Consider the following 14,943-nt stretch of genomic DNA (forward strand, 5'->3'; position numbering starts at 1 on the left):
TTACACAGTAAATGCACTGCAAAATGCTGACACTGGAGAGTAAATGTTGTCCACACAAGAAATGTTGAATAAAAAGATCCTCATATGAATCTTTAAATAACGAAACCAAAACAAGGATTTGCTGTTTGTTTTTGTATTAATATTGAATTCCAAGAGATACAAGATTCTCTTAGGGAAGTGCTTCAGTAGTAAAGCTGATAAAATCACAATAAAAAGGTCGGGTTGCGTTAGAAAAGAACATTTTACATTTAGTGCTCTTAAGTCAAAATTTGATTAGAGCTATTGAAATACAGTTCCATTAATACCATCGAGTAAAACTGATTGCACAGACTTATGTCATTTACAAGATTTCAACAATTTAACTAACCTGCAAACTCCTGTAAGAGTGATTCAGTTTACAGCACAGGCTAGTTCACAATACTGCATAAGGAATGTTTAAAAAGGGATATAAAAAACATTGACGTACAAAACAAAAATTACAGGGCTGTCGGAAGAGTGAACAAAGTCAGTATGGTTCAGGGTCCAAAAAAAAGATCAAAAATAAAAATAAAACCCCATTTCCCAGAGAACAAAAATAAAACAATCGAGAGTCACCTTGTGTTTGTGCATCAAGTGCAGAACTTTGAGTTAAGTGGCATTAAAGGTTAAAAGTGTCTAGAAAAAGTAGAACAGATCCCTGTTTATGAGTCTAAAACTAGACAAAATATATACACAAGCGAAAAAAAAAAAAAAAATACTTGATTTAAACCCAAGACTTATTCTTGGGGTTGTTCAGTTTTGGTGAGCACTTCATCTGGACTTTGATCTCTTCCCAGTCGTAGCAGTGGTTAACACGAGTGCAACTCAGACGCACCTCCAGCTCTTCTCTGGTCTCGGTGTAGTGCTCGATCAGCGCAGTGAGACTCTCAAACTGCACACGACATTTCTATTTTTAAAAAAGTTTAGCAAATAAACAATCGAGCAGCTTTTACTATGGGCAAGTTCGATAAGAAGCCTTTAATTTGTCACATATACATTACAACACAGTGAAATTCTCTCCTCACATATCCCAACTTTGGAAATTGGTGTCAGAACACAGGGTCAGCCATGATACAGCAACCCTGGAGCTGATTGAGGGCCTTGCTCAAGGGCCCAACAATGGCAGCTTGGCAGAGCTGGGGCATGAATCCTGATCTTTAATTTAATAACTCAGAGCCTTAACTACTTGAGTCACCACTTTCCTTCAAGCTAAAGCATATAATGGAGCAATCACTACAGAGGACAAGGAGCTGAACTGTTCCTTACACTGGATGACACTTTACCTCCTCTCCTCATGATGACTCACAGTCCTGCAATGTCTTTTCATCAGAACTAGTGCTTGGAATTCCACATTTTCACAACCTCGACTAACAGCCCAAAGTATCTGGTCTATGCCCCAAGTCTGTAGATCACTCAAATTATTCGTTATAAATTCTTGACCTACTTTTTTTCTATTGAATTTCTTATACTTCAAAATACAATTTACTTTTTCTCCAAACGTAAATATGTAGAAAAAGTTTATACATACCTGCATTCTCAAATACTGCATGAATTCCTTTATTATTATTATTAATAACAATTATTTATGAAACCCAAGCTCACCTCAAGGAACAGTTGTCCATTGCTGGAGGTCTTTATAGCCAAACTGACCAGACCTGAAGGGAAGCGTATGAGCAGAGAGTCGACACAGGGATTTTTGGGGTGGGGACACAGCAAGTAGGAACCGAGGACATCATCAGCAAGCAGAGATGAACTGCAGTGACTGAAACACCAACACACGGACACAAAACTGATTCCTTTTTTATTTGCTGATCTGAAGTCTTGCTCAACGACTTACAAACTAGAACCTTCCTAAAGAACCTTAGATGATTTAGCCTGACTTTTCACCCTTGACATTTAAATGTTTAGCTCACAGTTAAGGAAAACCAGAGAACCCTGGTACAGCGAAAGCATTGCAAATTATTATTTTTTTATTATTATATTGACCAAGTTAAATAGCAGTAAGAATAGTTCAAAACAATAAAGGCCACTTCACCTAGAGACGCCAGCCCAGCTCCACACGGCATGAGCCAGTGCTTCTTCGGTTTCGGCCAAGCTTGGTGCGCGCTCCTTGCATGCTGGAATACTGTCCGGTCCCTTGTCTGTCACAGAAACACACACACACACACACACACACACACACGAGTCTACACAAAAATCACAAACATTTACCATATCGATCAATAACACGCAACACAAACACATCACACGTCATATACAGTATACACACCCTAGACACAAATGTGCAGCAAACTCACACACAACACCCAACCAAATCACACATTCACACAACATACTCAGGTCACTCTTTCACACACACACCCCCGTGGTTAGTTTCTTTGTCCATATGAGGAACGTCATTTGTGGATTATTTTAAGTGGTTAAAGTGTAAATAAATGAACTGAGACACCTGTGTGAGAAAGCCCAGTGAGAGCCACCTCCTCCTACACCACCCTGTGACGTCTACCACATTAAAAGGTCAGCATTACCTAAGGAACTCTTTGACTTTTGACAGTGTTCTCTGAACACTCGTCCCACCTTGTGGAGCGTTCAAGCGTTCCTGCAGGTGCCGCTGTTTTACAGGCGTGTAGGTGAAGGAACGGTAAGCCCCTGAGCGCAGCACTTTGTCCCTCATAGCTTGCTTACGTACAAGAGTCGGTGACGTGAGGAAGACTTCTTCTGGACTGCTAACGGTCTCTGCACTGGGTCTGGAGGAGACCTGTTGACATCAATCAGGAAGCAGAATGTGACAAATTAATTACTGAAGTGTGTTAATGCATTTTATGAAGGTAATTAAAGATTTTTAATCAATGTTTTCACCTCTGACAGCAGACCCTGAGTCGGTGCTCTGCGAAAGGATACCAAAGCGTTGACGCTGAGTGGGAAGCCTTGGTTCAGCAGGGAGGGGCTACGAGTGGGCTTCTTCCCAGTGAACTTTTCCTCAGTCTCTTCTGGATGTTTCTCTAAATAACACAGCTGGAAGCAGCGGCACATCAGCAGGTTCAGGAACTGGGCCTTAAAAACACAGACACACACAGACACACACAGACACACACAGACACACACAGACACACACAGACACACACAGACACACACAGACACACACAGACACACACAGACACACACAGACACACACAGACACACAAAATGAGGCTGTAAACAAAAGTAGGTGGTATTGACATGATGGCCTGGTCATGAGGAGACATACGGCTCGGGCGTGTCTGGCCTTGAAGAGGTGGCAGTAGAGCTGAGTGTCTGGGCTGCCAGGATTGTGGGCAAGAAAAGCAAACTGAGCATCCGAGGGCCGGGCGATGGACAATGAGATTCGCCGTAGAGCGTGGGCCATCAGAAGAGTCTGAGTGGATACATACATTACACCATTCTTGCAAGACAGGTTAAATTATTCAGAAAACAAACCAAGACGAGAAGATGAGACTAGATCTTACCGTCTCGTCCTCATTATAAACCTTCAACCCTTTAACGGAGAATTTCATCGAGACATAGCGCCTGCGCTTGTAGCGCTATAGATAGTGATTAAACCATATAAGAGTACAATAAATAGACAGTACAAAAAGAAAAAAAAGAAAATGGTTTTGTGTACGAATTACCCTGAAGGACTTCAGCTGCAAGTGCAGCTTTTGAACTTGTTCATCCAAACAGCAGTCCGCAACAGGAAACGAGCCGATGTACTGGGCAGAAGAATGAACACAAGACATGGACACAAGACATGGACAGGCACCCAAAATATCTTAGAAGAGACTAATGGTGTGTGAACATTTCTGGCCAATTCCATATTATTATTTACTAGCAGATACCCAGGACAATATGATACATGATCTGCATGACGATACAAATCTCCAACAAAACGAACAATATTATTGACATGCTGAAAAAGTGGAGAACAAAAAAAAGATTTAGAAGATGTAATAATTTTACAATATTAAAGATTCAGGAGCAAATCAGCTGCTTCCAATGGTGGGAGAAAGCAGAACGAAGTCAACTAAATATTTTCTAAAAGATGGCACTAAATACACAATAAACAAACATTTCTGAGAGCCAGCTATTTTTTAAAATGGAAACTAAAAGTGAGTAATAAAAGTAGTGGTGTTTTGGGTGATGGTTCCTTACCTCAGCAGACCTGGTCACGGTCTCGTTCACACTGACTGCTGTCTCTCCCATGCTGGTACTTTAACCCTGGTGTCTACAGGCAAAAAGATCAGAGGAGAAATATAAATATAGGACTTCATTATAGATTTTTTTAAGGAAATGTATTTTAATTCTTTATGTTAAGAACTTCATAATCTGGCTTTTTTTTAATAAATGTAATTATACGCATGACCTGTCTCTCTCATTATATATATACACACGCACAGACAGACAGAGACAGACAGACACAGACCCACACACGCGCACACACACACACAGACCCACACCCACACCCACAGACCCACACACACACAGACCCCCCCCCCCACACACACACACACAGACCCCCACACACACACACAGACCCCCACACACACACACAGACCCACACACACACACACACACAGACCCACACACACACACACACAGACCCACACACACACACACACACAGACCCACACACACACACACACAGACCCACACACACACACACACAGACCCACACACACACACACACAGACCCACACACACACACACAGACCCCCACACACACAGACCCACACACACACACAGACCCCCACACACACACCCACACACAGACCCACACACACACACACACACAGACCCACACACACACAGTATTCGTCTAAACAGTAAACGAACCCACTATAAAAGCCTCCATATGCTCACTTTCTCCAATGTTAAGAAAAAGTTCAACAAGTTTCAATATTAAAGTTGAATGAATTTAAAAACGTGCACGTGACGTTTTACCCTGATTTAAATGTCGAGTTTTAGAGGACATGGCAACTCAATTGCTCAATGCACCTCAATTCACCATCTTGTTACCTTCGTACAAAAACCAACACAAGGAAACCATTAAAAAAAACCCCACATAAATCAGTTCATAAACCCTTATATCTGTGTAAGATTCACTAAACACAACACACACCGTAAACATCATGAACACCCGAAACACCACCTGGTGTATTTTTACCTAACAGGTTGCCTTGACTCTCTGTTCTACTTATAAATGTAGACCGATATAGTGCTATAATTATTTCCTATTGTTATGCAAACAAAACAAAACAAACTTACATTTAATCCTGAACCACAGCCCAAAGCTCCCAGCTGAATTCCCCACCAAAGATCCCCACCTGAATGACTCACCTTATCCATTTGGCTCCGCCCACTGCGTTCCTTTCCCTCTAAGCCACGCCCACTCCGTTTCCTTTCCTCTTTCTTATGATACCTTCAAATGCTACCAGAATTGTTGTGAACTTTGGTTCACGACCATAAATGACACAAATGTCATACCTAGGGTTTTAATGATGTTTATATAATGATGTTTAACCCTTAAATGACCTGAAAGATAAATAATCATAATAATAAGTCAGGTGTTAATAAAAAGGTAAAATGTTAGCCAATTAAAGTCCTTAATGTCGTTAGGTCATTAGCAGTATTGTTATGTCATGCTAGTTTTGTTGTTTGCTAATTGTTTGTTGTGTAATTCGGAACTAACATGCAAAGACACACTTTCAAGCAGTTAAATACATGATAAAAATGAATAAAATTTAAATCTGTGTGTTTTTTTTTTCAGATTCTCAGAAAAATACATTTTAGAAAATATATTCCACTCCAGCTAGCTTAGAATATATCTTATGAATAGTGCAGAGCTATTAATCCTTAACAATACTGTAAATAAATAATAAAAAAAAAAATCATTGTTTTTTTAAAAAATGCTTTGGACGTCTCATAATTTGTATGAAAGTAGAATATAATTTTTAAGTTTGTAAATCGGTTTGATTACATTATTCACAGTCAACATGGGAATAAACCAAAAAATCTACAGAAAGCAGAACTAGATTTGAGGCTATCGATCATGTATACGGGGTCTTTTCGGGTTGCTTGAGATGCACACTTAAGTCATTTGGAGTACAAATATAGTCACTTTATTAAGGACTACATAAAAGCATAATCAGTTACATGCATGCAGGCCATAATTAATGTTCAATCTAAATCAAGTACTCTAAATCTGAATATCACTGGGTTAATTAACTGGGTGTATTATATAGTGTCTGAACTATTTTAACTCATGGGAGCTTGGAATTTTTTCTTTAATAGACAAAGAAAAAAAATTATATAAATATTCACTTTATATTACACTTTAAAAAATTCTTTAAATGGCCCCAATTGTGTGTCAAACTGAAAACTAGGCACTGGTCATGTGTAAGATCATCTCTTTAAGTTAAACAAAAGGACCAACCAGGTTTGCTATTTCCCTACATTACTGTAAATCCACAAAAACGACAAAAAGAGCCTTCTTTAAAAGGGCAAAGAGCGTGAATACTTCTGTAGAGAATTCTCAAACACTGCTGAAAGAGGAAACACGAATGTAAAGTTTAGGATGTAGACAAAATTAATCTCCCTACGCCAAGACAAACGAGTCGAAAACCATCTTTATGTGCACAGTCAAGAACATGGTGACACGTACATCAGATCTGACAACAGTGTGAACATACTCTGAACTCACTCATTTAAAAAAAAAAAAAACAATAATAAAAGAATGAAGTGAAACAAAACTGAAATGGGTCTATGTAGCACTACGGTACACGGATTGCAGGGGAACAAAAATTCTAACAGGAGGCTTTGAGAAACGTGAAGCTACTAAAACGATTCTTTTTTAAAAAAGAAATAATTAGCAAAGCACTGCAGTGACGAGAGCTACAGTAGACCGTGGGATCATTAAATCATTTCCTGGCCCTGAGAGACTTTCGGGCAGCAGATTTTGACTCCGCTGCAGATGAAGTTTCCTGCTTCTTGGCTGGTGTCTTCTTGGGCGTCGATCGCTTGGACACTCGACTCGTCATCTTCTTGGCAATGGGAGTTTTGGGCTTTCGGGCTGGGGCAGCTTTCTTGACTGGAGTGGCTTTAGCGGGTGGAGGTATCTTCTTGGAAGCCGGTTTGTTATCGGCGACTGAGGTTTTCTTAGCTGAGGCTGCTGGTCTTTTAGCTGGTACAGGCTTTCTGCTAGGGGTCTTGGGCTTTTTTCTGGGTGGAGGCTGACGCTTTCTGGGTGCTGGCCTCTTCTGGGTCCTGTGGAATACAAGGATTTATTTTCAAACCTTTTTTTAGAAGCCACCATATGCTCTCTTGTTTTTGCCACAAATAACAAGCAGCTATAAAGGGCTGATGACAAAAGTTTATACATGAACGGACCTGCTTATAAAATGTGAAATTTGGCAGATTTTCCTACCTCTTACGAGGAGGCGGCTCCTCTTCCTCAGACTCTTCCTCTTCAGACTCCTCTTCCTCCTCCTCCTCATCATCTGACTCCTCATCTCTCCTCCTCTTTTGCAGTTGGAGCTTCTCTTTTTCCTTCTGTTTGATTTTTTCCATCATTTCTGGAAACAGCATATCTGGACTGTGGAGAGAATAAACATATGTAAGGAATAAAACACTCCACATCGTGTTGTTACAGAAAAATGTTCAACATTTAGGTGCGATGTGGCCGGGTGAAACCACCAAGTTACAACCCCAAAGACCTTGAAAACATCTCAATACCACAGCAATCTGACCCCGATTACCATTACATTGTAGCAAGCTGTTCTTAATAAAAATGTAATACATTCATAGATAACGTTGAGGTTTTGTAACCTGAAAAAATGTCTTGTTCTTTTTCCACTGACGGTTTCATAGCCCTAACACTTTAAACCCTTCCACAAAAGTTTCATAAAGTCTGATTTAGCCTGACATGGCTCATTTACATTTAGCCACGCCCCCACAAATCTCCATAAAAGGTCATGTGCACATACAGCCACGGGTAAGAAACGAACACTCAGGGTAAACTCTAAAAACCAGAAGTGGACGATATTTTGACTCTCCCCTATATTTAAATAATAAATAGCAATTATCAAGCAAGCTTCAAAATCCTCGCTCACCTGAGGCGTTTATTTGCATCATGGCGGTGTGCAGACAGACTGGCCTGTCCTCTTTTTACAGCACCTTTTCTTGTTATAACTATTTTACATATTGGGTTTGTGTTGGCTCACATTCTTTATCTTTTTATATTTTTTATTCATTCATTTTCTACCGCTTATCCAAACTTCTCGGGTCACGGGGAGCCTGTGTCTATCTCAGGCGTCATCGGGCATCGAGGCAGGATACACCCTGGACGGAGTGCCAACCCATCACAGGGCACACACACACTCATTCACTCACACACTATGGACAATTTTCCAGAGATGCCAATCAACCTACCATGCATGTCTTTGGACCGGGGGAGGAAACCGGAGTACCCGGAGGAAACCCCCGAGGCACGGGGAGAACATGCAAACTCCACACACACAAGGCGGAGGTGGGAATCGAACCCCAACCCTGGAGGTGTGAGGCAAACATGCTACCCACTAAGCGACCGTGCCTCCTATTTTTTTTTTATTACAAATTTGTAATTTTCACAAAACATTCTGGAGGTTCTGGTATTCTTAATCCCTGACCATGTGAACTAACACGAGGATGTGTTCGTTATCCACACGTGAGATCATTTTATATCTATAACTTGTTTTATATTTTTCCACCTCATAGAGCCAGAGCTCCATGAGGTGACATCTTGTACAGTTCCTACATGAACAGACACTTGTTAACATCAGCTAGAATTCACTTGTCCCTCTAAATACTACTGTTTAACATTCATGCAAAAATAAAGTATATGAAAGTGAAATGTACCTCGGGTAAAATGGGTAGCTGAGCTGGTAAGACCCGCTGAGCCCGTGACCGGTGATCTGCTCCATCCAGCCCATCATCTTACACCTCTGCAGTGTTCTCTTCAGGTTTGCCACTACAGCAAGGCAGTAAAATAAAACACAAAAATGTTACACTATCAGAAATCCAATGGAGCTTAAGCAACATCGCTGAGATGAGATGTCAGATCTGATGTTTATTACCGATGAAATAAGCCGTCTTGTCTTGGTGGTTCTCTAGCAGGAACTTGCGCAACACGCTTATGCTGCAGCACTTGGGCTCGTTCATGGCGGTGATCGCGGCGACGACCGCGTCTTCCAAAAGTCCGCCGCCCAGGAGAACCTTATTCCCAGATTTCTTCAGCTAGCAAAACAAACAGAAAAGGAATCATACTTCACTAAAGTAAACATCTCCCTAATTTTATCTGGCTATAAAAAAACAACATAAGCTTCCTGTTGATTTTTGTTTTCCAAATGGTCACAAGTTTTCACTAAATATATTTCATATTGTGGCAGTTTTCTTTTTGAATCGTAATGATTAAACAAGTTAGTCAGGAAAATATTCCTTTTTTAAATAAGTTTAATAAACACCTGTATCAAATACATTTATATCCGAACCTGCTTATTTTTCAAAACACTAACACCATGTTCACTTATCTGAAATATTTGACACGCGCGCACACACACGCACACACACACGGCTGCTTTAGGATCCTTTACACGTAAGTGTACAAACCTGGAAGGTCCCTGAGGCACCTTTCCCAGTGATCTGCTCCAGGAATCCCTTTTCCACGGACCTCTGCAGGCAGTTCTTCAGCACATCAGGCCTGAGAGACATCCAAACAAACATCTGGCACATCAGGCTTCATGCATGCACGATAAGCACAGTAGCACAGATCAAAGGTGGTCTTCTGGTCAATATGTTCCGCTGTGAATGTTTACCTGCTCTCTACGTTGAGCTGGGGGAAGTGCTGCTCCAGGTATTTCTTGATGAGGATGTACGAAGCCTCCTTGGGCTCACAGAGGCGAGTCATGATCAGCGGCAGAGCTTCGCCCAGCGTGCCGCCCTTCGTTCCTGCGAAGCTCGAGATCGAGGGCTTCTATCGAACGGTCGGGAGCGAAACGGATCAGAATTACAACGAGGAGAAAAAGCGAAACTCTACAAAAAACAACACTTTGTTTAGTTTAACTTCTAGGGTGTGAAACCCCTGTGCACACAGTGAGAACTCTATGAGGAGTTTTTGAATGACTTCTCAATACAAATCATGACAAACTGCACAGACAGAGCTGTTTAAATCCGAGTAGAAAGCTTTAAACCCGTACCTTCTTAGAGTTGGACTCGCTAGGGAGCTTCCCGATGGTGAAACTTCCTGAGAAGCCTTTTCCTTTCAGCTGCAAGGACAAATGAGACAAGCAAGAGACAACATTTAGCATTTTCTCTAACCTAAGTTATAATCGTTCCATCCATTAAGGCCCCAAAACCATCGTGATGTGTTTTCGACATAGCGCATTTTATTTTAAAGCTTCTCAATCTGGAAAAAGCGTAAGAAAAAAAAAGTGCCAATTCCTCTACACAATCCTGCCATGACTTTTATACCACCCCTTTCCTCGACTCACCTGCTTGACCACTCCTTTCTCCACCAGCTTCTTCATTGCCCTCTTGTACTGGCTTTTCGTCCTTTTGTCCATTTCCATAGAGGAATATTTCTTCATGACGTATTTCATTATGGTGAAAATCGACGCGCCGGATCGCTCTTTACAGTTCTGAAACACAAATCCAGGCGTCAGAACCTAAATACGTCTCGAAACACTGTTTTCCACGTGTATAAGAGGGGCTAGAAACCGCACCAAAACAGTCCCTCTGTGATTTCACGAAAATCAACGTAAACGCAAGAAAACTCTAATCTTGCACTTTTGGGAAACATGGGACGAGGTGTGACGTGTGACATCGTTACAACACGCATTCAGCCAAAATCCTCTTCCATTTGTGTGTGTGTGTGTGTGTGTGAGCAAGCAACATGAACATTAAAAGAAGAATCCTGTGCTTGTGATTTCACCAGAAATAAAATCACAGAAAAAAGCGAAATTATCCAGAATACATTATCCATCCTCCTGCAATATTCACGATAAAATTTAATCAATAAATATCGAAATAAATCAATTCTAAATTCCAGGTGTGGGGCTGTGTGAAATCCTGATAAAGAGGAACTCATTATCGCATTTCCCCCCTCACACTTCACACGCTAACTTTGGGTTATACTGCGTGATCCGTGCTTGTTATTGTTGGTAGAAAATAGACCTGAATAGCATCAAGGAGAATTTCTTCCACTTTGGGCTGCGACACAGAGACGCTTTTTGGTGCACAGGCGAGTTTGCTGGCAGACATGGTGGCCCAAGCAGGGATTTTCCTCTTCACTTTTTTACTCTTCTCTTCTCCTCCTTCTTTCTCTCTGTGATCAGAATGAAATCAGAATGTCACATGAAGTTAGCATCAGACTACACCAGTGTACAAGGTATAAACAATATAACTACTCGAATTACTCACGCTGCGCTATAAAGTTGCGATCATGTCAAAGTATTATTTTTAACATTTTTAATCAGACAGCCCTGTGATATGAAGCTGATGTTCGGACTTCGTGACTCACTCTGCTTTCTTTGCGGCTTCCTTCTTTTTCTTCTTCTTCCCTTGCTCCTCTGTGCCTCCGCTCTTCTCCCCCTCTGCAGCTTCTCCGGCCTCTCCCGTTTTCCCGTCCTCCGGAGCGTTTTCGCCGGACTTCTCCACGGCGTCTCCGTTCTCCTCTCCCTCGTTGGCTGCAGTAGCTGCTCCTTTCTGCTCCTCTTCAGCAGACGTGGACTCGCCAGAGTTGGTTTTAGCCTCTGGAAAAAGGTGTATGGTTAGATTATATTATTAAAGCTCAGGAATTTTGTCCACAGTCTGTGAATAGTGAATCTCTCACTAAAGATGTATGATTTTATCAGTCTGACTGCGTTCCAGCGGAGCGACAGGTGACCTTTCAGTTCTATGCACATGTGTAACATGGTACTGCGACTAGCGACATGCAACAAACATCTGAACTGCGAAGAATGCAAATAGAGTCTGATGTTATAAAACATTATACTGTACTTTTCCCGTTAGGGGTCACCACAACAAATCAAATGTTTCTACCTAACTCCATCCTTGGTATCCTCGACTCTTGCACCAGTTACCTTCGTGTCCTCTTTCAACACAACAACCTTCTTCTTGACCTCTTACCTGGCAGCTCCATCATCCAACATCCTTCTACCAATATAACCGTCTCCCATCTTGAGTAAATGATTCGTAGCTAACTGAGTATTCACTTTATTTGTAATTGTGCACAGAGACATTAGAAGGATTATAAAATTTATTTTACCCATCAGTAGGAAACGAACGACTAACCGACGAAACGTCACAGCGCACGCCAGTAGAATCCGTCTGAGGAATCGTTCAAACCGACCGATTCTTTTCGATTCGTATGTGCGCGTGCAAAAACAGAGAAAACCTGTTCTCTAATACAACCAGAGCCGATCGGCCCTATAGAGCCCCGCAAATTACGCAAGGCCCCGCCTCCTCCGCCTCATTTTACAGCACCTTTTAATGTTTACTGTGTAGATGACAATATGAAGCGGAGCTATGCATCTGGCCATGAAAAGAGAAAAAAGACACAAAATGAAAGTGAAATGCGAGAACAGCGATCAGGTAAACTTGTGTTCTCTTCAAGTTTGATGTCAGCAAGAGCAAATAACAGTAAAGTTGATGTGATTCTGTCTCTAGTCTCTATCTGACTAGCTAAATTAGCTGTGCAGTGCTGCCAGTGCAAGTGTGAATGTGTGGGAAATGGTTTACATGGCTGACGGGTCAGGTAGGACGGCCCCTTAGCAGAATTTTGCTTAGGGCCCAATGGAGGTCAGGATCGGCTCTGAACACAAGGCTGTGAATTTTGTATCTTGTACGTACGCAGACGGCGAACGTTCACCCGTTTCTTCCGTTCAACCGTGTGACCGCACGGGTCGAGACCTAGCAAAGGTGAGGTTCATACCTGGCTCAGGTGCTGGTGCAGGAGGCGTGTCCTCTTTGGGAGGAGCCGCAGCTGAACGGCGAATGGGCATGATGACAATCTGCATGGAAAATAAATATACATAAAGATCAGATTAGTCATTTATAACGTAGTCACAAGGTATTAAATATTCAGCTCATTTGCATACGCAAATTTTTTTTCAGCTGCTCCATGATCCAATGAATGAAAAATTCACCCTTGGAAAAAAAAACAACAAAAAAAAAACAAGACTAATATATCATTTATTTATAATTATGAATAAGGCTTGGGGGGTTTTGGGTTTCACGTCTCCTGCTGTGTGAACAGTAAACAATGAGACATGATGGTGCACGAGCTGAGAAAGAAGCAGAGCGAAGTGAAGACAAACAGCACACAAGAGGTCAGGATTCGATCCGAGCTCATGATCAGGGCTGGAAACATAAAACAGCAACAAGACCCTGGATCATTTCCGAGTGCAACCAAAACGTGCAGCTGCGTGCAAAACGTGTGCACCACAGCAGCTTGGCCACAAACCACAAAATGGCCATTTTGTCCATTTTACCCTACACAGTAATGGCGCTTGCATTTGCACTGATGCTAAATATATGGAGTTAAAATAGCAACCGAGTGCTAAAAACAAGCCCGAAACGCGCGTGCATGCTTGTCACGCGCACACCAGCTCGAGCACGCGAGTGGTTTTATTTATGTCTATATTTTTTAAAAAAAGAAGAAAAAAAAAGACGCGAGTTTTATTCCGTACCTTAAATGCACTCGATTTATCGCTTGAAGTAAATTCGCTTCTTCTTTGTTCGGGGATTCTCTCTGTTTATAAGCCCCTCCCACTTTCTACGTGCACGTACAGACGTAAGAGACGCCTGGGTGGGGCTTAGATCAAAAAACGCTCGCGCCCAAAAAGAAGGAGGCTCGACCAATCAAATAGCTCTACGCCAATACGTTGGTTGTGCGTCGTTTGAAATCGCACACTAAAGGTACTAAGTAGTGTAGAAGAATAGTACGCTAGTGCGCCATATCTTTAAATCTCTTTAGTTACCGTAATATTGTAATATTTAGGACGGTTAGTGTGGGATTTTAAACACAAACACGTTTTAAAATGAGGAATGTCTACTGTGGAAATACATAATCTAATTTATATGCTGTCTTTTGCTTGAACACCACAACTAATACTGCTAGTACTACAACTATTACTACTAATAATAAGAATATTACTACTACTACTGATAATAATAATAATAATACTAATAATAATAATAATACAACTACCACTACTAATAATACTACTATTACTACTACAACAATTACTACTACTACTACTACTAACACTACTAATACTAATACTACTATTTCTACAACAACTACTACAATTATTATTACTACTACTACAAATAATAATAGTAACACTAATACTACTACAACTACTACTAATACTACTACAGCTATTACTACTACTAACACTACTAATACTAATACTACTCATACTACAACAACTACTACAATTACTAACACTACTACTAATACCACTAACAACACCACTACTACTACTAATACTACTACAGCTATTACTACTACTAATACTACTACCACTACTATTTCTACAACAACTACTACTACTACTACTACAATTATTATTACTACTACTACTAATAATAATAATAATACTAACACTACTACTAATACTACTACTAACACTACTCATACTACTTCTACAACAACTAATACTACTACAGCTATTACTACTACTAACACTACTAATACTAATACTACTCATAATACTTCTACAACAACTACTACTACAACAACTACTACTACTACTACTAATAATAATAATAATAACACTACTACTAATACTACTAACACCACCACTACTACTACTAATACTACTACAGCTATTACTACTACTACTACTACTAATAATAATAATACTAACACTA

The 14,943-nt window shown here is 40.8% G+C and overlaps 2 protein-coding genes across 5 annotated transcripts; both read right to left on the bottom strand.

Moving 5' to 3' along the window:
• Positions 1-117: 117 nt before the first annotated feature.
• On the bottom strand, positions 118-5,430 carry sh2d5 (SH2 domain containing 5). Of its 4 annotated transcripts, none has more exons than XM_027154830.2 (10): positions 5,371-5,430; positions 4,186-4,258; positions 3,666-3,746; positions 3,504-3,578; positions 3,266-3,412; positions 2,878-3,072; positions 2,596-2,776; positions 2,054-2,159; positions 1,621-1,780; positions 118-925 (listed from the first exon to the last, which is right to left on the bottom strand). In XM_027154830.2, exons 2-10 carry the CDS (start codon positions 4,234-4,236, stop codon positions 743-745), a joined length of 1,179 nt encoding a protein of 392 aa, XP_027010631.2. In that variant the 5' UTR covers positions 4,237-4,258; positions 5,371-5,430; the 3' UTR covers positions 118-742. The 4 variants fall into 4 exon arrangements, with proteins under 4 accessions (XP_027010631.2, XP_027010629.2, XP_027010630.2 ...); XM_027154828.2 differs by having other exon boundaries at positions 5,299-5,385; XM_027154829.2 differs by lacking the exon at positions 5,371-5,430 and adding an exon at positions 4,975-4,995.
• A 699-nt stretch (positions 5,431-6,129) lies between these two features.
• On the bottom strand, positions 6,130-13,906 carry hp1bp3 (heterochromatin protein 1, binding protein 3). The gene is made up of 12 exons (XM_027154827.2): positions 13,755-13,906; positions 12,998-13,076; positions 11,585-11,816; positions 11,239-11,389; positions 10,557-10,703; positions 10,263-10,331; positions 9,882-10,039; positions 9,676-9,766; positions 9,144-9,303; positions 8,926-9,037; positions 7,457-7,624; positions 6,130-7,296 (listed from the first exon to the last, which is right to left on the bottom strand). Exons 2-12 carry the CDS (start codon positions 13,065-13,067, stop codon positions 6,951-6,953), a joined length of 1,704 nt encoding a protein of 567 aa, XP_027010628.1. The 5' UTR covers positions 13,068-13,076; positions 13,755-13,906; the 3' UTR covers positions 6,130-6,950.
• Positions 13,907-14,943: the final 1,037 nt, after the last annotated feature.

The sequence above is a fragment of the Tachysurus fulvidraco genome, chromosome 2 (assembly GCF_022655615.1).
Source record: "Tachysurus fulvidraco isolate hzauxx_2018 chromosome 2, HZAU_PFXX_2.0, whole genome shotgun sequence".
Taxonomy (NCBI): Eukaryota; Metazoa; Chordata; class Actinopteri; order Siluriformes; family Bagridae; genus Tachysurus; species Tachysurus fulvidraco.

Bases quoted from the DNA above. Each gene is read 5' to 3' on its own strand.
- sh2d5 (XM_027154830.2), bottom strand. From the start codon at position 4,236: ATGGGAGAGACAGCAGTCAGTGTGAACGAGACCGTGACCAGGTCTGCT. The intron at 3,579-3,665 runs GTAATTCGTACA...CACTATCTATAG, and splicing joins TGCAGCTGAAGTCCTTCAGG to CGCTACAAGCGCAGGCGCTA. The intron at 926-1,620 runs GTGAGCTTGGGT...TTTTAAAAATAG, and splicing joins ATGGACAACTGTTCCTTGAG to AAATGTCGTGTGCAGTTTGA.
- hp1bp3 (XM_027154827.2), bottom strand. From the start codon at position 13,067: ATGCCCATTCGCCGTTCAGCTGCGGCTCCTCCCAAAGAGGACACGCCT. The intron at 11,390-11,584 runs GTGAGTCACGAA...TTCTGATCACAG, and splicing joins GAAGCCGCAAAGAAAGCAGA to AGAGAAAGAAGGAGGAGAAG. The intron at 7,297-7,456 runs GTAGGAAAATCT...TGTATTCCACAG, and splicing joins GAGCCGCCTCCTCGTAAGAG to GACCCAGAAGAGGCCAGCAC.